This window comes from Parambassis ranga, chromosome 17 (genome assembly GCF_900634625.1).
Source record: "Parambassis ranga chromosome 17, fParRan2.1, whole genome shotgun sequence".
Classification (NCBI taxonomy): domain Eukaryota; kingdom Metazoa; phylum Chordata; class Actinopteri; family Ambassidae; genus Parambassis; species Parambassis ranga.
This window is the reverse complement of record NC_041037.1, coordinates 11,794,994-11,817,415: the sequence shown is the minus strand read 5'-3', so window position 1 is coordinate 11,817,415 and position 22,422 is coordinate 11,794,994. Positions and strand designations below refer to the sequence as shown.

General features: G+C 40.7%; 3 protein-coding genes across 3 annotated transcripts; all 3 read left to right on the top strand.

Moving 5' to 3' along the window:
• The first annotated feature begins 48 nt into the window (after positions 1–48).
• Positions 49–5,115, top strand: uck2b (uridine-cytidine kinase 2b). Its single transcript, XM_028427209.1, has 7 exons — positions 49–159; positions 1,918–2,077; positions 2,516–2,612; positions 2,842–2,984; positions 3,159–3,256; positions 3,368–3,416; positions 3,902–5,115. The coding sequence occupies exons 1-7, from the start codon at positions 55–57 to the stop codon at positions 4,036–4,038; spliced, it is 789 nt and encodes a 262-aa protein (XP_028283010.1). The 5' UTR covers positions 49–54; the 3' UTR covers positions 4,039–5,115.
• A 647-nt stretch (positions 5,116–5,762) lies between these two features.
• czib (CXXC motif containing zinc binding protein) lies at positions 5,763–7,850 on the top strand. The gene is made up of 8 exons (XM_028427780.1): positions 5,763–5,787; positions 5,888–5,971; positions 6,268–6,324; positions 6,407–6,488; positions 6,575–6,606; positions 6,823–6,900; positions 7,272–7,337; positions 7,568–7,850. The coding sequence occupies exons 1-8, from the start codon at positions 5,782–5,784 to the stop codon at positions 7,643–7,645; spliced, it is 483 nt and encodes a 160-aa protein (XP_028283581.1). The 5' UTR covers positions 5,763–5,781; the 3' UTR covers positions 7,646–7,850.
• A 1,436-nt stretch (positions 7,851–9,286) lies between these two features.
• scp2a (sterol carrier protein 2a) lies at positions 9,287–20,807 on the top strand. Its single transcript, XM_028426969.1, has 16 exons — positions 9,287–9,441; positions 10,371–10,428; positions 10,527–10,598; positions 10,770–10,901; positions 11,040–11,104; positions 11,303–11,429; positions 11,541–11,604; positions 11,698–11,784; positions 11,874–12,024; positions 12,110–12,257; positions 12,328–12,435; positions 14,229–14,382; positions 14,533–14,629; positions 16,886–17,015; positions 18,161–18,240; positions 18,325–20,807. Exons 1-16 carry the CDS (start codon positions 9,388–9,390, stop codon positions 18,418–18,420), a joined length of 1,623 nt encoding a protein of 540 aa, XP_028282770.1. The 5' UTR covers positions 9,287–9,387; the 3' UTR covers positions 18,421–20,807.
• The last annotated feature ends 1,615 nt before the right edge of the window (positions 20,808–22,422 follow it).

The following is a 22,422-nucleotide window of genomic DNA, read 5'->3' as shown; positions in this document are numbered from 1 at the left end:
GAGCTTGGTCACAATGATGTTCCAGCGCAGCAGCTTCAGCGGCACATTGCAAGTATGGCCGGGGACAGTGAGACACATCTAAGGGACCGCGGCGAGAACACCGACGTTATTCGACAACCGTTTCTCATCGGTGTCTCCGGAGGCACCGCCAGTGGCAAGGTTGGGGCCTTAGCTGACTGATTTTCTGGTTTTCTCAAATTGTCATGTTTAGTTTTTGAGTTAAGCGACAGTCGAGGGTCGCTCAGCTGCCGGGTGCGTGGACCGCGTGGCTCCTGCGACGCACGCTGAGGCTTGATTGACAGCTCTATCATCTGTTTAACCCTCCAGCTCTGTGCTAGCCTCGGTGTAACACGCTTGTCCATCCTCTCCGAAGGATTCAGCGCAATTAGTCTTTTTGTGACACCTTTCATGTCCCTTCTTTAACGGGATGAAATGTCTTCAGTCATTTCATCCCGTGAAACACCTAGTATTAGGTGGAGACAAAGATGTTAGCCCAGTTAGCTGCTCAGTTAACGTTAAATTCCATCACACGTTAACATTGCCGGGTGTGCTAAGACAATAGCTAACGCTAGCATGCATCTAAGCTAGGTGAATTGTTTGTCAACACAGTGAGCTACATTTTCATTCAGGTCAGAATCATTTATTAGAACAGCCTAGCGCCCCGTTAAGACATATAATAATAATAATAGTGTAGCGAAAATGTGTTGTTTAGTGCGGTTGTCCTGGAATAACCGCTGACGTCAATGTACATGTATTGAGAATAATAAGACACAGGCGCCCGCGGGAAAATTGCCTTGATCTCGGCTTCGTTCCACTTAAAAGATGGCGATGTATTATCCAGTCAAAACTTAACAGTGATTTCTTTTATCCTGCGAGAAAAACTATTTTTTTTGCAAGTGAAGCCGGTGCGTGGGCAGCACGTTGCTCTCAGTGGAAGAACTGAGACGTGGCTATTTCTCGAAGACGTCAGTAGATTTCTTTGTTATGAATCAACTGTAGTTCTTTACCCGTGGTGCCAAAAATCCCCCGCGGTTAAAAGCGGACACATAATCTCAGGCTAATGAAGGCATTAGCCTAGACACCTGACAATAAATTGGCGATTATGTCGTTTTAGTGAGGCTTTTACGTGGAATTCCGCTGTGTAGTCTCGCCACTCAGATAAACTGGAATAGCACCCACTGCATAAATACCCCCCCCCCTTCCGTCTAGTGTCAAGCCCCTCCTCCTTACTTTGTCCCAGATATCATCACGCTGGCAACAAGCCAGTGTTTTGCTTCCTGAAAAGGGGCTGTAGGCAGAAGTGCCGGTACTTTTCTGACGTCAGGATAGACCAGTTTTAATCACAGCCGGTGGCTGTGGGTGTAGATGATGTCATCCTCCCCCCCTTGATTGCAAGCAGAGGCAGATTATTTTTTGCATTTTTACAAACTTCACTGTTCCTTTACCTCAGTTTTAGTGGTGAGAAACATCTGATTTTTTTTTGTGACCAGTTATTAGTGAAAAAATATTTGTACACTATCCATCAGAATATTAACAATATGTCTTCCTTTCTAGAAGGCCAGTTAGATGATAGCTGTAATTCTCGTCATTGTCACTGGACTAGATGTAGGGTGAGTTCAGTGTCAGCTCCTCTTGTCTGAAAGTGCTGCATTTGAGTGATTTGACACAACCTGCCAGCTCCCGAGTGGGGGCGTCCAAATTCATTGTAGAGCAAATTTTATGGGCACAAAGGCAACAGGGCCTCGGGCAGCCGGGTGGGGGGGGAATGCCCAGTCAGCGTTCGGCAGTGAGTCTTTTTAGTTGAAGAGGTCAGTGAGGGCAAATGTGTGGCATGTATGGCAATTTCTGTGGTATATGTGTATATTTATTATATAGATAATATTTCATGTAACAGTTGTTTTTGGTCTGTTCGTGCAGTCATCGGTATGTGAGAAGATCATGGAGCTGCTGGGGCAGAACAAGATAGATCACCACCAACGGCAGGTGGCAATCCTCAGCCAGGACAGCTTCTACAAGGTGCTAACCCCAGAGCAGAAAGCCAAGGCAATAAAGGGCCAGTTCAACTTCGACCATCCAGGTATGAATACAGTGGACAGTGTTGGATAGGTTGTAAAATGTTTGCTTGTGATCCCATTACACAGTTGGTTTAAAGGATTCAAGTGTATTTTTTAATTGCACCAGTATGATTTAGATATAAATTATTATCTGTGTAAATTAATGCCAGGGGAAGCTGTTATAGCGCCACGTGCGAGCATGTTTTTTGGCAGACGTGTGGACTCCATTTATGGAGTGAGATTTTATGCCCTCTTGCTACCGCTTCCTTCCTCAGCTGATTTTAAATCCTCGCAGTCAGCAAGCCTTTCTCAGAGGCAGCTGCTTATAGGCTCCCAGACTGAAGCAAACACCTGTTAGACGAAAAGGGATTCCTGGGTTACCAGCACGTGTCCATTGGTGCACACCAAGGTGCTGTGTAACGGGGGTTGATTAATTGGATATTCTCCTTTTTTGTCTTCAGATGCCTTTGACAGTGAGCTCATTATGCAGACACTAAGACTGATTCTGCAGGGGAAGACTGTCCAGATTCCAGTTTATGACTTTGTGACTCATTCCAGGTGAGCAACCTTTTGTTTTCTGTATAACTGCTATTTGACTAGCAGTCATTATCAGGTATTATCAGGTATCATCTTTTCTGCATGATAGAAACAGCACATAGTGAATCCATTGTACCAAACAGGATCCTGAACTTAATATTTGGTTTATAACTTGCTTGTGTGATCAGTTTAAATTGAATAATGTTTGTCTGACAGGGAGAAGGAAACTTTTCTGTGTGTGTTCTTCCAGGAAGGACGAGTTTGTTACAGTGTATCCCGCCGATGTGGTCCTGTTTGAGGGCATCCTCATGTTCTACTCTCAGGAAATCAGAGATCTGTTCCAGATGAAGCTGTTTGTTGACACAGATCCAGACACACGGCTCTCACGTCGAGGTGTATAGCTAACGTCGACTCATTAACTGTTGACCAGAGTAAAGTTCTGCTGATAAAGCCACAAGTAGACTGGATGTATATAGGTCACCGTAGACACAGGCCATTTTTATCTCAAAGTTTTTAGGCTTTCCTACAGCATTTTAAATGGATGTCTTCGCTCTTTCTCTCCTCCAGTTTTGCGAGACATTAGTGAGCGTGGCAGAGAGCTGGAGCAGGTCCTGAATCAGTACATCACCTTTGTAAAACCGGCCTTTGAGGAGTTCTGTTTACCAGTAAGAGATGTTCCTGTCTGTTGGTTAGCACATAATATTTAACACAAAATGTTAAATTATCAGTCAGGCTCTATAGGTGAGAAAATATTTAACTCTCACTTTTTTTTCTAGACAAAAAAGTATGCAGATGTGATTATCCCACGAGGAGCAGATAACCTTGGTAAGTTTTGAATTTTTATAACGGTCATAACCTTTGTCTTGGGCAAGCATGTTTATTTAGCAAATAAGGAGGGGCCACATGTAGAATATTAGATCTATACAAGAACTTTGCTTCTGTGTGCATGCTCTTTATTTGAAGGTTTAGTCAGGAATAGCCAAAAGAGAAAAGCCCGCGTTTTTGGAAAACAGACAAATACCCAGGCAGTGTGCAGGTTAGATATTGATTTAACAAACCAAACCACACAGTCTGGGAGAGAATGTTGGGCTGAAAGACAGGACTGTGTTAGAGGACAGATGCATAACATAACACACATACTTAGAAAGACTAAGCACCCAAACTCTTGTGATGGGGATAACAAAAGCCTTGTAGAGCCAGTTCCGTCCGGCATGCTGCAGAACCAGCAAGCTCTCTTTTTTTTTATTGTAACTCACAACATGGGCAGACTTGTGATTTTTCACCCTTTTTTTCCCTCAACCTTCTTGCAGTGGCAATCAACTTGATAGTGCAGCACATCCAAGACATTCTGAACGGTGGACTAAACAAACGTCACAACGGCTGCACGAACGGCTTCAGTACCCCACGACAGCGACGGACCTCCGAATCGAGCAGCCGGCCTCATTGACCTCGTCACACCTCTCTTCACAGAACGGAGAGGGGTGTGGGGGGGTTGCGCTGTAAATAATGCCTGATGGCATCACTGTATTTAAGAGGAAGAAAGAAATGCAAAAAGAATTGAAATGCCTTTTATTATATTGACTACTCTTGTTATTAGTTAATATTTTCATTGTAATTGTTGAACTTTGGATTTAGATTTTCGTCTGGAGGGTTAAAGAGAAGCTTCTTTCCTTCTTCTAATGAGATGTGGAGTTAAAATGAATCCCATGCATTTTCCTCCTAGGTTGCATTTTGTTTTGTTTTTTAATGTATTCCCTGCTGCTCCATTGAAATTCATGCCCACAATGAATAAAGGAGGGGGGAAAACCTTTTTTATTTTTTAAATGTCTGCTAAAACTTGAACCCCCCCATTAGCCAGGGGGAACTTTTGGGAGTGTTCCAAATGAGAAGGGTGTGGATCAGACGAGTCGAACAGACCAGGGTTGCACTCTGTATTTGTACTGACAATCTTGGGAGTGTTTCCTACCAGTTTTCAGTGTTTTCAGTTTCCTCATTGTGTCGGTTGGCGTTAATGTTCTACACAAAGTGTCATTCTACATATTACATGTTGTATCTCCGACGTAACACACACGCACACACAAAGGTGGCCATGAAGCCAAATACTGGACGATTCAGCTGACTGCTGAGTGTTTTGGGGGTTGCTTGTCCATAATTAAGATTTAACAACTGAAAGTCATTTATACAGGTATTACTCTCTTAACTGACAAAAGTATTTGTGAGCAAATGTGTTCATGTATATACATCTTTCTCCTCCTCTCTCCCCAGTGTTAAATGGTTTGCTTGCATTCACACGGCCAAAAGCAGCATTTTAAATGACACACACACATGTTCTCAGGTTGATATCAGTTGAAATCTTCGCCACAGCAATATCAGTTATCCCAGGATTGTGGCCGTTTAACCACCAATTCCCACCACAATGCCTCTGTGAAGTTGCCTCAGGTTTAGGGTGCATACGTATCACACACACTAGAAACTGGTTTCCATGACAAGGTTAAAATAAAAACAGTTGAATGAATTTTATACACTATGTGCTGTTGTTGTTATGTATAATGCAACTGAATGAGTTTGTACAGTATGGATGTTGAGTTGATTTGGGGTTGTTGAGTGGTTTATAATTGAATGAAAACGTCATTTGATTCATGAACAATAAACTGATGCAGCGTATGTTTCTTTCTGTAGGGTGGTTATTTGGGAAATTTGTGTCTAACGGAGACAAGCGTGTATGGTGAAGAGACTGCAGAGACATGCTGTTGCCTTTTGCTTTGGCCACTAGATGGCAGTATTGACTTCTGTTGTTCTTATGCTGCCTTCACAACAGCTAACATAGGTGAGCACAGACATCTGATAGCTGACAATAAGCTAAACAATACCCAACTTGTTGCCGACAGGTCTCATATACTTGTTCTCAGAATTGCCAAGCATACTTTATGTTGTATTAAACGATTAATTTATTAACGTGTCGATTCCAACAAGATGCTTATTTGTTTTGTATTTTTATATATTAGCAAAGCTCTACTGCTCACATCCTAAAGTCAAAACCCTATTAGATATAATCTCACGCTATTAGAACATTATAATTAATTTGTCATGTCACTAGCTGCACATAAAATAAGACATACAAGTCGTTAATGTTTCAGAATTTAGAATTTACAGCAGCCCTGAACGCAGCAGGAAGTGCAAAAGCGTCAAGATGGTGGTACGTGTCAATGCTGCATGTTTCTGTGGTAAACACAGCTTCAGTTTTACTCCTTTATGTGTCGTGTTTAACTTTTTTTCTTTTCTCTTATGCATGGCAGAAATTTGGACTTCAGTTTAAAGCCACCCTGGAGAATGTCACTAATGTTAGACCACTGGGTGAAGACTTTCGCTGGTTTCTGAAGGTAGCATAGCTGTCAAGCTAACATGCTAATTCATTTTTCTCTTGGTCATAGTAGCCCCCCACTTACAATGTAAACAAGATTACATAGGTTACTGTGTACATTAATTATGTTTATAGTGTTTTTATTTTTCTAATGCCTCATTCGTAAGCATTTTATATGGTAATGATGGTGTAGTTGCATGAATTTGTTCTGTAAATCTGTTTATCATTTTTATTAGCACATGTTTTCCTTGTCTAGGGTGTGTTACATTCATCTCATTCACAGAAGCCATGTGTTTTTAACTTATGTTTCTTCAGCTCAAGTGTGGGAACTGTGGCGAGATCCCAGATAAATGGCAGTATATAACCCTAGTGGTAAGAATGACAATCTTTTTTGTTTCTAAGCAGCTGATATATTACAGACATTGCTCATGTATGGCTCATGTTGTTTTAACAGGAGAGCGTGCCACTAAAAGGAGGGAGAGGCAGTGCCAGCATGGTGCAGAAGTGTAAACTTTGTGCCCGGGAAAACTCGATTGGTAATCCCAAACATGCAGTATGATTTATGTTTCAGTTTTTCAAATTACAGAACAGAATTAAGAAGATGGCAACTTTTCCTTTACAGATATCCTGGGAGACACAATCACACCTTATAATGTAAGCACACACTTCTGGTCAAGAGTACCCCCAGGAAACTGATTCTGTTCTGTTTACAACATAAACTAAGGCGGCCACAAAATGATAATTGGAGTAACAGTTAGTAATAAGTGGAGGATGCAGCAAATATATTGTTGCCTTCTCATGGAGTGACATTTTGTTGAGGGGAAATTGTGTGTTTGTCTCTAATGGTTTTGTATGTGTGCTTGACTGAAGGCTGAGGACAGTGAAACCTTCAAAACAATGGTGCAGTTTGAATGTCGAGGTCTGGAGCCAGTCGACTTCCAACCACAAGTGAGTGTACAAAAATGAGCTTTACATTATGTGTGTGCCATAAAAGCTTTTTAAACTGCTTCAGACACAAGTGTGATTTGTTTTTGTCCCTTTGCTGTTACATTGTTAACTGGATGAATTTATGGCATATAAATTTTCAAGTGATGGAAGAAAAATTAGATCCTTCCCTCGATTAAAAGCACCAATAAATCAAATGCTCCTTGTTCGCATGAAAAGAAGTATTTATAGGAAGATGCGTATTAAAGTGTGGCTCAAGAAGACACATAGAAGAATGGTATATTTTTTATATTTTAAGTATAATTCAACATTATTAGTAGTGTTTTCTTAATTCCAGTAACAACATGATGAACACCATGTGATTATTCCTCCAGGCTGGTTTCGCTGCAGAGGGAGCAGAGTCTGGAACAAAATATCCTGAAGTCAACCTACTAGAAAAGGTGAGTTCAATGGGAAAAGATTACTTACTGTATTAACAGGATTCCTGTTTGGGGTTGTCTTAATGTCACATCTTTATCTGACTAGTTGTGCTTCACACATATATGTCAGTTAAGTGTTTAGTGCATGTAGACAAAATCATTTAAACTTTATATTTTGTGTTTGGTTCAGTGACGTGTTTCTAACTGTGCATCTGTGTGATTTTGACAATCCTTAACCTTCACCATGTCAGGATTGGACAGATTACGACGAGAAAGTCAGCGAGTCTGTGGGAATATATGAAGTCACACACAAGTTCATCAAGTGTTGATCCTGGACCTGTTCAGGAGCCTCAGAGGGAAGATGAATGGACATCTCTGATTCCTGGTGACTAGGATGCTTCAGATTCAGAGATCTTGTGGATTGGTTGATGATGAACATTAAGCTGTGTGGATTAACACAGAAGGTTTGGATTGATCAACATACTCTACACACAAGACATTTTTCCACTGCATCAATAAAATTTAAGGCTGAAATTTTGTGCATTATTAATTTCTTAAGGATCAACAGTTAGTTCATTTATCACGTGTGATACACCACACATTGTATGACAGCGGCTCTTAGCTCTTAAATATACACTGCTCAGAAAAATAAAGGGAACACTAAAATAACACCTCCTAGATCTCAATGAATGAAACATTTCAGTTGAAAATCTTCACTCATTACATAGTGGAATACATTGAGAGCAAAATAACATAAAAATGATCAATGTAAATCAAAATGACTAACCCATGGAGGTCTGGATTTGGAACCACACTCGAAATAAAAGTGGAAAATCACGTTACAGGCTGATCCAACTTCAGTAGAAATTCCTAAAGACAAGTCAGAATGAGGCTCAGCAGTGTGTGTGGCCTCCAGTGACCTCACTACAACACCTGGGCATGCTCCTGATGAGCTCCTGGACAACGTGCAGCATGGTGCAACGTGGTGTTGGTGGATGGAACAAGACATGATGTCCCAGATATGCTGGATTGGATTCAGGTCTGGGGAACGGGCAGGCCGGTCCATAGCATCAATGCTTTCATCATGCAGAAACTGCTGACACACTTCAGCCACATGAGGCCTACCATTGTCATGTATCAGAAGGAACCCAGGGCCCACTGCACCAGCATATGGTCCCACAGTGAGTCTAAGGATCTCATCCTGGTACCTGATGAAGGTCAGGGTACCAGTGGCTAGCACATGGAGAGCTGTGTCTCCAAAGAAATGCCTCCCCACACCATTACTGACCCACAGCTCTCATTGATGTGCCATCCTGGAAGAGCTGCACTACCTGAGAAACTTGTGTGGGTTGGAGACACCGCCTCATGCTACCTCTAGGGGTGAGAGCACTAACAAAATGCAGGAGTGATCAAACATCAGGCAGAAAGGATGAGAGCAGAGAAATGGTCTGTGGCCAGCACCTGCAGAACCTCTCTTTTATAGGGGCTGGTTTGATAATAGCCTCTAATTTCCACCTGTTGTCTGTTCCATTTTCACAACAGCAGCTGAAAGTGATTCACAATCAGTGTTGATCCTAACTGGACAGGCTGATTTCACAGAAGTGGGACTGACTTGGAGTTATGCGTTCTTTAAGTGTTCCCTTTATTTTTTGAGCAGTGTATTTTGTTATGTTAGCTTAGCGTTAATGTTGCAAGTTCAACTTATTTAAACTGACATTAGATTCCTGAAGAGGTCTCACTCTTACCTTTTTCTGCTGCAACCAGAAGGCTCTGCCTGTTGTCACACTTATATGTGGTGAAATGAAGAAATAATAAATAAATGTATATACATTAGGACGCAGTTAAACGCAAACAATTGACATGTTAAAATCACAATCACGAGAAGCTTTAAATGTTGTGATGAGTGCACCGAATTCAAGAGAAGAGTCGTGGCCGTAACATTTCCCCCAGTGTGACACATCCTCTGTGTCATAGACGATCTCTGAGTCCTGGCTGCTGTCTGTCACTGCTTTGCTCTCAGCTGCAGACCTGTGTGTGCATCTGTGCGGACAGAGGCTGAACGGAGGCGACCATGGCACCTGGAAAGAGTAGCAGAGTGTTTGTCATTGGTGTGGGCATGACGAAGGTAACATTACGTATAGCTATATATATATTTAATCACGTGTTCGTCTGGCGCACAATAACAATGGGTTATTTATCGGAGGCTAGCATAGATAGCGAACTGAAGTCTGCAGTGAATTCGAGATGTTTCCCTTAAAAACTTATACTTTTGGCGTAAGTTACCTAACAGTCCGTGGTGTAATTGAAGGTAGCTATCAGAAATTGTGCTCATATTTTGTCAGAAGGTCTTAGAAATGTGTCAAATCACAGTGCAAACTAGCTAGCTAAGGTAGCCCAAACAAAGTAAACTTATGTTTGTTTAAATTGCTCTTTTTCAACACTTCCGTTGCTTTAGGAATGGCTCTAAATAAACTCGGTGTACTTTGAGTTTGTTAATCATGCTTCAGCATGTGCAGTCCATAGTTCATGGTCAACAAAGAAACTGTGTCAAGGGTCTTCGACCTAGCTGACTGCTAGCTGTGCTTCAGTTAGAGCTGCAGGGAGAATCTATGTAGATGAGCTACTGTCATCTGGAAAGAGACAGAGTGCCAAGATGTAACACAAACAGACTGAAGCTGTCATTTCTTCCTGTTTCTATCAAGCTCCCGAAGGCCACTAAACACTGAGGAGCTGAGAACAGCACATTAACAGTTACACTTTTAATTTATAGGCTGTGGATGAATTAAATGTGTGTGAATAAGCAAAGTTGTAGCACAATGCCCAAGACACATTTCATTTCAGTTCATTAAATATCTATCTATCTATCTATCTATCTATCTATCTATCTATCTATCTATCTATCTATCTATCTATCTATCCCTTTGCACCCATCTACAATAATACATTGATTTATATAGCTGTCATACATCACTACATGTTTGCTGCAGTTCAGTTGGAACCCTGATTGTTTTGATTTCTGGTGGCTCCAATCTGTTTCTCTCTGTTCGGCTGCAGTTCGACAAGCCTGGAGCCCGCGGCGACTTCGACTACCCAGATATGGCAAAAGAAGCAGGTGCTTATGTTTAACACAAGTGATAAGAATTTCTTTATCTCTGTAGTTATGTAACATGTTACACAGGTTTATCACTGCATGTCTGCATCCTGTTATAGGTGAAAAGGCTCTAGCAGATGCAGGAATCCCATATTCTGCCATTGAGCAAGCCTGTGTAGGTTACGTGTATGGTAAGACATTTATATCCCTATGTACTGTAGTACATGTTCTAACAATATGTAACTACTGTAGATGATGAAGAAACATTCATTTTATAATTTTTTGATAATGAGAGTAACATTTCATATATAGAAACTTAAAGAAAGTAAAATAAATGAAGAATCTCATATGCCATGTTTCAGGGGACTCCACATGTGGGCAAAGGGCCATTTACCACAGCCTGGGTCTGACCGGGATACCCATTATTAACGTCAACAACAACTGCTCCACAGGCTCTACTGCTCTGTTCATGGCACGCCAGCTGGTTCAGGGAGGTAAGTCAAGCAGGGGGCCTGTGTCTTGCATTGCAACATGTATAGAAAAATCAAAAAAACACCTTGTCCCACTTAATCTGTTGACTTCAGCTATATAAAGCTATATTTGGTATAATGACAGTTGAAAGTTTTTTGCAGGTCTTGCTGAATGTGTGCTCGCTCTTGGGTTTGAGAAGATGGAAAGGGGGTCTTTGTCTGCCAAGGTACTAACACACAGTATGCTGTTGTGCAGTGTGTAGCAGTTTGTGTACATCATATATGTGGCTTATGTTGCTGCATCATTACTCTGTGTGCTGTATGGTCCATACCTTCAGCTGACTATTTTTTTTTACAAACCTTTTTTGTATGTGTAAAAAAAAATCAATTGAAGCATTGTTAAAATTGCACCTGTTTTTTTTTAGTTCATGGATAGGATCAATCCCATGGATAAGCATATGGAGGTGATGATCAACCGCTATGGGATGGCTGCAGCTCCAGCAGCACCACAGATGTTTGGCAATGCTGGCAGGGAGCATATGGAGAAATACGGTATGTGCTAAATATTACAAGCTCAAAATCAGAAAGTTACAGCTGTGTCTTCATGTTGCTTTGAAAGGTTAACAAGCGCAGTTTACATATAAAATATTGTTTCTCTTTCAGGCACTAAACCAGAACACTTTGCTAAGATCGCCTGGAAAAACCACAAGCATTCCACCAATAACCCGTAAGACACAGCTGATGAAGTAAACAGTATGTTCTTACAAACTCTTCTTAGTCAAGGCTGTGAGTGTTAGTAAATGTTTGTGTTTCCATGCAGGTATTCCCAGTTCCAGGATGAGTACAGTTTAGAGCAGGTGATGAAATCCAGGAAGGTGTTCGACTATCTTACTCTCCTGCAATGTTGGTAAGAAACTCTACACAGTACTAGTGCAGCATTACCAGTTCACAATGATGCAAAGACATCCATTTTTCCTGCTCTTCTTCTCCCATCAGTCCTACATCAGATGGTGCTGGAGCAGCAGTTTTGGCTAGCGAGGCCTTTGTCAGGAAACACCATCTTGAGAACCAGGCTGTGGAGATTGTGTCCCAGGAGATGGTGACAGACCTTGCCTCTACATTTGAAGAGAACAGCTGCATTAAGATGGCACGTTTTTTTAAATTCACAGCATTCATATGTGTAACACTTTTGTATATGCTGTGGCAGTAATGAATCAAGCATTTTTCCGCAGGTGGGATATGACATGTCTCGGATGGCGGCTGAGAAGTGTTTTGAGTCTGCAGGACTGAAACCAAGTGACGTTGATGTGGTTGAGTTGCACGACTGTTTTTCAGCCAATGAGCTCATCACGTATGAGGCCTTGGGGTTGTGTCCAGAGGGTAGGACTGGATATAGCCATTAAAATTTGGACATATTTTTAGATAACTTCATTCCTTACTGTTTCTGCAGGTAAAGCTGGAGAGATGATTGACAGAGGGGACAACACATATGGAGGAAAGGTTGTGGTCAACCCTAGTGGTGGACTTATCTCCAAAGGACATCCACTTGGTGCCACAGGTAGGCAAAGAGCCTCTAGTTTAAACCATTATTTAGCCCGATCCTGGCAGAAAACAAATGATTAAATTTAATAGTAGATAATTGAAAGATTTGCAATCTTTGCAAATGTTATTCTTGACCTCACAGGAGGATACAGTGATGACTGTTAGAGGACCATGAGTTATTTTGTGTTGTGAATAATGAGCCAACACAAACAGAGCTGATTCACTATTGCATCAGGTAAATAAAGAGTGGAGGTTAATATTTATCCACATTCCCCACTTCAATCAGTGCAGGTAGAAATTGACGTTTATCATTCAGAAGGTATTAGATGCAGAGTTTGAGTGGGTGTATGGAGTCAGTAAGTTAATTCTTTTGCTATTAGTGTAACCTCATAGTCTGACTTTCTTACCTAGATTTTATTGATTCACACTCCACTAAGCATTTGAATACATGAATAAATATATTCATGTAGATGCAAAGATGTGAGAAAACTTTGCCAAATAACATTGTCTGTAGTGGCCACAAGGTGGCATAAGTCTCATAGTGATTGCCACCTGGTAACGGTGTCAAAGTAATGCTAATCCTGCATGTGAGAGGCAGCCGGCTGTGAGTTTGGCAAATGTCCCCTGTAATCTCCTCACATTTTTAAACCATTGAGAGATAGGCAAACAGTGCAGCTGACTCACCCAGCCTCTGTAGTGGTGATCATATTCTTCAAACACATGCATACTGATATTATTCATTATTACATCTGTTTATGTTGGTTTGAACCCAAACATACAGACTCTCTAATGAGAGATAATGAGGTGGACCCACGCCTTATTTGCCTTTTCTTCAGCTGATAATAGTTAAACTAAATTTTTAGATGTTTATTTTCCTCCTCTGTTTTACTGTCTTCATGTCTTTCCCTGTCCGTCTCAGTTTTAACCATCACTTGAACTATCCCGTTAATCCTTTAAACAGCGACCCTGATCTATGTCATCAGTGCTCCTTGGGTCACGCTTCCATTGTGTTACTGCCCTGGTCAGCTCTGTCTGATCCACAGCATTGCTCTTAATCTTGCTTGTAAAGCTCTGACCTTTTCCCCAAGGAACACTGTGAGCAGAGATATTGACAGCTAATCACCTGACCCAGCTGATGTATTTGAGGAATTTCCTTATCCTTCTAATATGAAAACGCTGAGAAGGCTTTTTGTTACTGTGACAGCATTTGAAATGTGTTCTTTTAATAAATATCCTTTGTCATTATGAGGGTTCAGACCTAGTTGCTGTATATTGCCGTCAATTTACCAACTGAGACAAATTTGCACTCATACAAAGATACAAAAGCCCCCATGGAAAAGATAAGGAGAGCACTTTAGAACCTGGGAGATGCACCATGAAGAGGTCTTTACTGTAAGACCTTTAGCCTTATTGGGATAATGGAGAAATGCAAAAGCTCATTAAGCAGATGGGATAAAATGCTTAGCCATAATGTTAGCACAGGAGCTGTTCATGGTGAGATTAGGGAGTGAGTTGTCAGATTAGGAGTCATCTTGTCACCCCTCTCAGTTATACATTTGCAGAAAGCCTGGTTAAAAAAACCCACACGCAGAAGTTTGACAGTCACAGTCTTGTCTTGTGTAAAACAGTGTTATGTTTTACATATCAACATATTGCAGACTTAAGGTTCACTGTCTGTATAGAACATATTGTAATGTTGAATTCTATGTTTCATTGAATGCAGTAGGACATGGCTACAGAAAAGCAGGATGACCTTGGTTTAGATCGGCTTCATCAGTTGGTTGCTGTACTTACCGTATGTGCTCACAGGTCTGGCCCAGTGTGCAGAGTTGTGCTGGCAGCTCAGAGGGCAGGCTGGCAGGAGGCAGGTCCCTGGGGCTAAAGTGGCCTTGCAGCACAACATTGGCTTAGGAGGAGCTGTGGTTGTCACACTTTACAAGATGGGTTTCCCACTGGATGCAAGGTGACCTGGAATCTACACATGTTTTATTTGTGCATTTAGACACTTTGTGTAGAATTATATTTCATTAACCAGTGGATAGAAAAGGCTGTCCTGTAGAAAGCCTTGTAGTCACATAATGTGTTTTGTGTCTGCTTTGTCTGCTTCTCAAAGGCCCCGTGTGGCTGCTGTTCCCACCAGCTCAGGCAGTGGTCTGGAAGGGTTTAAAGCATACCCTGTATTCAAAGAGATTGAAAAACATCTTCAGCAGGTAAACAGCATGCTAACACTTATTAACACATCATTACTCAACTCAGATCAGTATGTTCTAAATTGCTAACAAAGGCCCACAACCTGAACTACCTTAAGAGCAACAGTGGCAGGAAAAACTCCGTTTTAACAGGAACGGGGAGGAAAGACCAAGGAAAGATGAGAACAAAGATCACAACATTAATGTATTACATCAGTGTGTCCTTCCTTTGTTCATCTCCATGGGAAATTTGAGTATAACAACCATTATAATTGCGCGTTGATTCATCAGAAAAGATCATGCTCCTTGTCATGTGTGTGCATTAGCACAGCTCTAGATGCAGAGAACAGTTCGCTAAAGACATTTCATCAACCCTCAGCACTCCCAGCTGTGTATATTAATTTACATTTGAATGCCAGTGGGTCAAGACATCGGTGATTTCAAATGAAGCCATTCATTTCTGTTGACAGAAACCACCCTGGAACCATTTTAGCCAGTGATTTGTAATTGACCTCCAGCCTGCACATGGTGGACACTCTCTCAGGATGAATGTGTGGGAGTGCCTCATATTTAAACATGATAGGGTTATATGCACAGAGCACAAAGTATTTCATTTTTAATTTGGATTCTACTTGCTGACAGTAACTGTGCATTGGTGGAATATTAATAAGTGTTAGTTTCATTAATTTTTACTCACACTGGCTTAGTTAGGTATTCATTAACATAACAACAACCAGGACACACATACCAGAAAGCAATAAAGAGATTCAGTGCAGTGCTTGCACACAGTTTATATGTATGCTTGGTGACAGTTAGTGTGTGTGCGTGTGACATTAAATTGATCAATGACCTTGCATGCAGATTAATAGCTGTCTTCATTTGAATGCCCTAGTTCTACATACACAGCATAGTTTTGTATTATCAATTAAAAGAAGCACTTTTCCTTCTCTGCTGTTCTCTGCTGTTTCCATTTCTCTGCTTGCACTTTCTTTATCTGAGTTCAATTATTTTTCACTGCCCTCATTTTTATAAATGATGATTTGCAGATTTTAGTCTTTTGTGATATCTCCTGAATGCCTGAGGGGATAGAAGGATTTTTGCACAAGTTCACTTGGACTCAAAATTGAGTGAATTAATAAAAACACACTGTGTCAAATATGAATAAACAATGACATTTTGACATTCACAGCCATGTTCACAAGTACATCATCTGATTGTACGGGCTCTTGCCACAAACGACACAAAATGCAGACAAAGAAAAACATAACTTTTTTTTCACCATAATATTATTTATTTAGCAAAATTGAAGTCAAAGTGAAAACAATTCTAAGTACCCCCCACGATTCAGTAGCTTATTTAACCAGCTTTAGCAGCAATAACCTGAATTATAGGTTTCCTGTATGACTTCATCAGTCTCTCACATGGTTGAGGAAGTATTTTGGCCCATACTTCTTCACTTCATTGTGGATTTGGGGGGTTTGCTTATCCTCAGCCCTCCTACCACAGCTTTTCACTTGAAGTCTAGAGCCTTCCCCAACCTTGATTCTTTTATATTTCAGTCGTTCTCATCTAGATCTGCTGCTGTACTTTGGATTATTGTCCTGTTGCATGACCCAGTTTGGACCAAGCTTTGACTGCTGGACAGATGGCCTTACATTTAGCTCTAGAAGAATATACTGGTATACAGAGGAGTTCATGGCTGACTTTACCATCACCCCTTCACCTCTGTGCTTGTCAGTGGGTATGAGGTGTTTCTGCTGAAGTGCTGTGATTGGTTTTCACCAGACATGATGATGAGCATTAAGGCCAAACAACTCCACTCTGGTCTCATCCGTCCATAGGACATTATTCCACAAGTGTTTGTTCAGATGCAGACGGGTCTGAGATGTAGCTCCTAGGAAGATTGACAGCTGTCTTAAATGCTTTCTCACTGTAGAATGTTGAACTACCAATGGTATAGCCATGGTTTGATAAGCCTTTCCAGATTGATGTGAGGCAACAGTTGCTTCTGTAACATCACTGTTTATGTCTTCCCCTCTTGGCAACACCACACACACACACACACACACACACACACACACACACACACACACACACACACTGAACTGAAATTAGACAAATTCCTCTGCATGAGAACTGATGTGTTCTAGTTGTCAGTGTATTAGCAGTGCTGTGCATTTGTCAGGCTGTCCATATCACAGTGGATGGATTTAGAATCTAATTTGGGCCTGTCCACAACCACTATGACATGTCTCATGTCTGTCATTTTTTTTGCAGGAAGGAGAGCAGCTTGTCAAGAAAGTTGGTGGCGTGTTTGCTTTTAAAGTGAAAGATGGCCCAGATGGGAGTGAGGCGACTTGGGTTGTGGATGTGAAAACTGGAAAAGGGTCTGTTAGCAATGACCCGGGTATGTATCTGATCTATTAGGTATCTCACTAATTATTGTTCGCAGCATTCTTATTTAACCTTTCTGTTCTCCTGCTTGTTGCTTTATGGATTTCTGTACAGTATTGTGTTGCTAATCAAGCTGTTGGATTCTATAAATGCCACTTTTAATTGTCGCAGACTGAAAAAGTGAGCCTGTGGTGCCTAATTGCAGACAGAAAAAATGGCCTTTCTTGATTGACTGACTACACACACATCTGTGTGTCATGTTCTTTACAGCTACCTATCCTGCAGTCTGCATTGTTAAAGTCAAACATGTTCTAGAAGACAGTAACTGAAAATCATCTTTCATTCTGTTAGCAGATAATAGCACTGGTCTGCAGTGAAGTAACTGTGAGCATATCCTTTAGCACAGAGATAAATGATGTTCTCCCTAATGTATTTTAAAAATGATGATGTTGCTGCCTTAGACATCAAAACAAAAAATATTGAAAGTTTCAAAGTCCATTTCTAGGAAGAGAACGTACTTACTGCCTATTTTCATCTAACTTGAGATTTTAATACTGGCAGAAGTGCTTGCCTGTTTCCTGCATTCATATGTTACCACACACACACACTCACGCACTCACTCTCTCACGCACTTATTCATTTGGACAGTAGCTTATCCATTTGGCTCCCAAATGATGCCCACTCCATCTAAGCCATTATTTCTGACTCACCCTTGCATCACTGTCAAGTGTTGTAGTGATGAAAGGAAATGTTCAGGGACACGTTTGGATGTTCCTTTGAAGAAGTGCTGCATAGATACTATGCTTTAACAATGCATCCTTTTTGTCTACTTCAGTACAAAAGTGCTCAATTGAAATGTGTATTATAGATGATGTCCTTTCTTTTTTCTTGATGTGCCTCTACTATTTTGCTGGAGTGTATTGTATGTGTAATTTCTGCTTTTACAGACTGATGGTGACATATTGACATTTGTGATGAAAAGCCACACAACACTGCAGGTGTTTGGAAGCAATATAGGACGTATGAATCATAAAGCAGTGAAAACTGTATCTCCAGTGCTACAGAATGCTTGAATGCTGTATACTATGTAGAAAATTGCCACATGCATTCTGCGGTGCTCTCTGTTGAATTACTGTAATAAATATGTTTCCTTTTAAGGTAAAAAGGCAGATTGCACAATATCCATGAGTGATGGGGATCTTCTGGATTTGATGACCGGAAAGCTGAACCCACAAACGGTGTGTGTGTGATTATCTATTAAATAGTGTTTGTTTTAAATAAATTTAAGTTAACCTTGACTTTTCAAACTCCTGTCATATTAGGCTTTCTTCAAGGGGAAGCTGAAGATCAGTGGTAACATGGGCATGGCTATGAAGCTGCAGAATCTCCAGGTTACACCAGGAAAGGCCAAGCTGTGAGGCCTGAACCTGGAGAAGGCCTCCCTTGGAATTTTTCTAATTAACAATCCTATTGAATAATTGATTGATACTTTGGCTGTTTCAATTCTTGCTGCTACTTTGATATCAAAGCACCCTCTTTATATACATCCTTTGCTGTAAATCTGATCATCAGTTTACATACTCTGGCAAAATTTATGATTTATTGGTCATTTTTCAGAGAATATGAATGATACCAAAAAACTTTTCTTTCACTCATGGTTGGTGGTTGGCTGAAGCCATTTGTTGTCGAACAACTGCTTTGTCTAAGTCATAATGACACACAAGTTGACAGATGAATGGTTATTATAGGTAACCATCATCACCTGTGTTCTGTGTGTGTGTGTGCGTGTGTGCGCGTGTGCGCGTGTGCGCGTGTGTCCAGTTTCTGGACTCCTCACAGACTCTTGCATCTTTCCTCCAGTGCTGCACTGATGTTTCTAGATTCCAAGTTATGCGGGGAAAGCAAAAGAATTGTCAAAGGATCTGCGGGAAAAGGTAGTTGAACTGTATAAAATAAGACAGGGTTATAAAAAGCTTTCCAAGGGATTGAGAATCAATCAGCAGTGTTCAAACTCTAATCAAGAAGTGGAAAATGAAGGGTTCTGTTGAAACCAATCCACAGTCAGGTAGACCAACTAAAATTTTAGCCACAACTGCCAGGAAACTGAAACAGACTCTGAAAACATGGTGTGGATATTTCAACATGAAGAAAGATGGGCTGCATGGTCGCCAGAAGAAAGCCATTACTATGCAATTGCCACAAAGTACCCCACTTACTGTACACCAAACAGCAATGAGACGAGCATGAAACCTTCTGGCACAAAATCATTTGGAGTGATGAGACCAAAATTGAACTTTGGCCACAACCATAAATGCTATATTTGGAGAGAAGTCAACAAGGCCTATGATGAAAGGTGCACCGTTCCTACTGTGAAACACGGAGGTGGATCGCTGATGTTTTGGGGACATGTGAGCTGCAAAGGCACAGGAAATTGATGGCAAGATGAATGCAGTATATTATCAAAAAAAAATGGAGGAAAGTCTGCACTCATCAGCCACTCTGGTGAGATCTTAAAGTGTGAGTGAGTGAACATCAATCATTGATAATAAATGGTTTCAGTCAAAAACTAACTGAACAAAAGCAAAGTTCTTGTATTATTATTCATATCAAAGAAATAAAAAAAACATAAATTCTGCCAAGGTATGAGCCCAACTGTAAATTCTGTAATGTTCTGTGAGTGCAGAATTCAGAAAGATTTGCACTCCTGAAATGTTTTCTTAATCATATAGTCAGAAAGTTTAATGTGCCTCTTAATGTCTGGAAATCAACTCTGTGTCCTTAACCCTTTTAATATATAATGTTACATAAATCTTTAAATGATAGCAGTCATATTTTATCATCCCTATCATATTTTGAAGCTTTTATACATTAATGGAAGATGTTATTTACACCAAGGACTCTCCAACACATTTTAAAATATAATGTCAAGACCAAACTTTGACCCACAAGCAAGACAGGATGAAAGTCCTTGTTCATATTCGCCTACCTGCTACATTCATGACTCTATGACTCATGACTTCATCTTGGTGTAAATAGCTAATAGTTAAAAGTCTCACCAGGGTGCAAATAGACGCACTGTTAATATAATTCATTGTAGTATGTTGTGGTTCAGAGGTATTATGTCTGGATGATTGTTATATTTAATTATACAAAAATCAGCTACACTGTGAGATCTTGCACAAATTATTGTAGTGAAGTCCAAAATAATACATTACCTGCTACTACTACTTTTTACGTTTTTGTTTTATTTCTAGTACCATCATAAATATGAAGCAAGTACCCAAATAAGAATCTGTAGCGCTATAACCATCAGAAGATCTATGAATGTGTCACACACACATACACGGACAATGTTTTCCCTGGTTAGCATTTAAATGGAAGGATTTCACTTTTGTGTGTGTGTGTCCTACTTCCCCCTTTCTCTGTTTTCACACCATTTTTGCAATTATTATCCAGACTCTTCCCTGTAGGCTTCCCCTATTTCCGCCCACCACGCTGTGCCTTCTGCCAGATCCAGTCTGGGTTTCTAATTGCTCATATCCAGCGAACTTGCTTTTAGCCCTCCATCCATCCTGTCCCATTGCCAGGTGGCAGACAAGCCAAATGGGAATATTAAGCAGCTGTGCAAGCTGCATAGCTGGCCTGTTTCACTGACCAACATCAGTGGGCTAATGGGTCTTTAGGAGATGTGCTGTATATTAAGCATTGTATGGAGAGATGGGCTGAGATAAAGCAGAATAATGTGGAGCTTTGTTTTTACCTGCTTTCAAACAAGTGGAATAAAGTATTGAATATGCATTCATTCTGCAAAGGTCAGGTCTTTGTTGAGCTCCAGTAAAAGTAAAAAGATAAAGCTCTTCACCTTTATGTACATACTGCACATTGTTTGCTGTATAAAGCATGTAGGGCAGTGTGTACCGGCATACTGAAACAGTAAAGGTTAAAATGTACAAGGCAATAACAAAAGAAAAATATACATAAGGCACAGAAAGTCAAGGGAATTTCCTGAGCCTGTTTTGAATCAGCTGCTTTAAAGCACTGGACTTGACTGAGAAAGAGACAAAGGAAACAGCCAGTGTGTCTCTCTGGTAAGGAAAGCTTTCCATGGTGGTATTATGGTGGAGTAAAGAGGACAGGATGTTTTTATGATTATGATCCAAGAAGCTATACCATAATGTTCAGGGCCTCTCATCTGATTTTAGCACATTGATTTTAGCTCCTGCAGACTGTGACAGTTCAAACTAACAAAAATAAGCCTTTCATTCCATAAAGTAAAGGAACTGCTCACTTTATGTACTTCTGAACTCCGGTCACTGTCCTTTTCAGTCCTTTTTTTTTTTTGGTGTTCATTGGGCTGATTCCTGTAATTTGTTCTCCAGGGTTGCCTTGGTGATTGTGTTTCTCTGAGATGCATCACCCAGGCTTGTTCCAAGCTTTTCTTGATGCCTCTGCTCCAAGTATGTGCTTTCAATTGAGAGCAAAACACTTCTTTCAGCACACCAGGGTCTTTAACCTTTACTTTTACCGGCACTGTGTAGAGTCCGTACAATTTCACCTGCCTGCCTGGGGTTATAGATTTTTTTTATTCTTATTTCACACTACAGATGTTGGAAATACATCACTGTTTGACGAAGATATTCAGTTCAACCCACATGTTACAGAAGGTTACTTGTTCAGTGAACTGTCTGACAAAAAAGTAATAGAAAGTAGAAAGTGAGCATTATAGGAGACTGTGGGTAAAGGGCCTTTAATAATGGACACAGACTCAAATCTTGCAGCTGAAGGATGAGTAATGATTAATTACTAAGGTGTGAGAAATGTGCAGATTCATCAGTGTCAATCACTTGCACTTACAGGCCAATGTGTGAGCCTGCACCATCAGTCTGTCACTCTAATATTCATAATAAGTCAAATAAATTTTGGACTACAGTGACATGTTTCAATGGCAGCTCTTGAAATGTGACATGGTGGTATGATCTACTTTTTTTTTCTTTGAAATACATACATGTACAGCATGCATCACATGTGTATGGACAGAGTTCAGAGTGTGACCTGTGTGTTGACTGGTGTGCTTTTGTCTCAGGGTGTGTGCTGAATGTGTCACAGGATGCTTCTCCTTTGGTCAGTTAAGGCAAAGAGGGAATGCAGTGGGATGCAGAGACAACTCCACGTCACTTTAACACGAGGGTAAACACTCATATCTGTTTTTATTGCCATCATCATCTTCATCATCGGTTTGCCTTCACCCTGCAGCGCTTGCAGGTATGAGGCAGAGGAAAACAAGGCAGAGAAGACAAGTGAAAGGGAAGGGAAACTGTAGAGAATCCCACTTAACTAAGCAGCCTATGTGCATCCAAATAACAGTTTATGTGATAAATATTTGTCCCTGTCATTGAATCTATTGAAAAAAAATGTTCCAA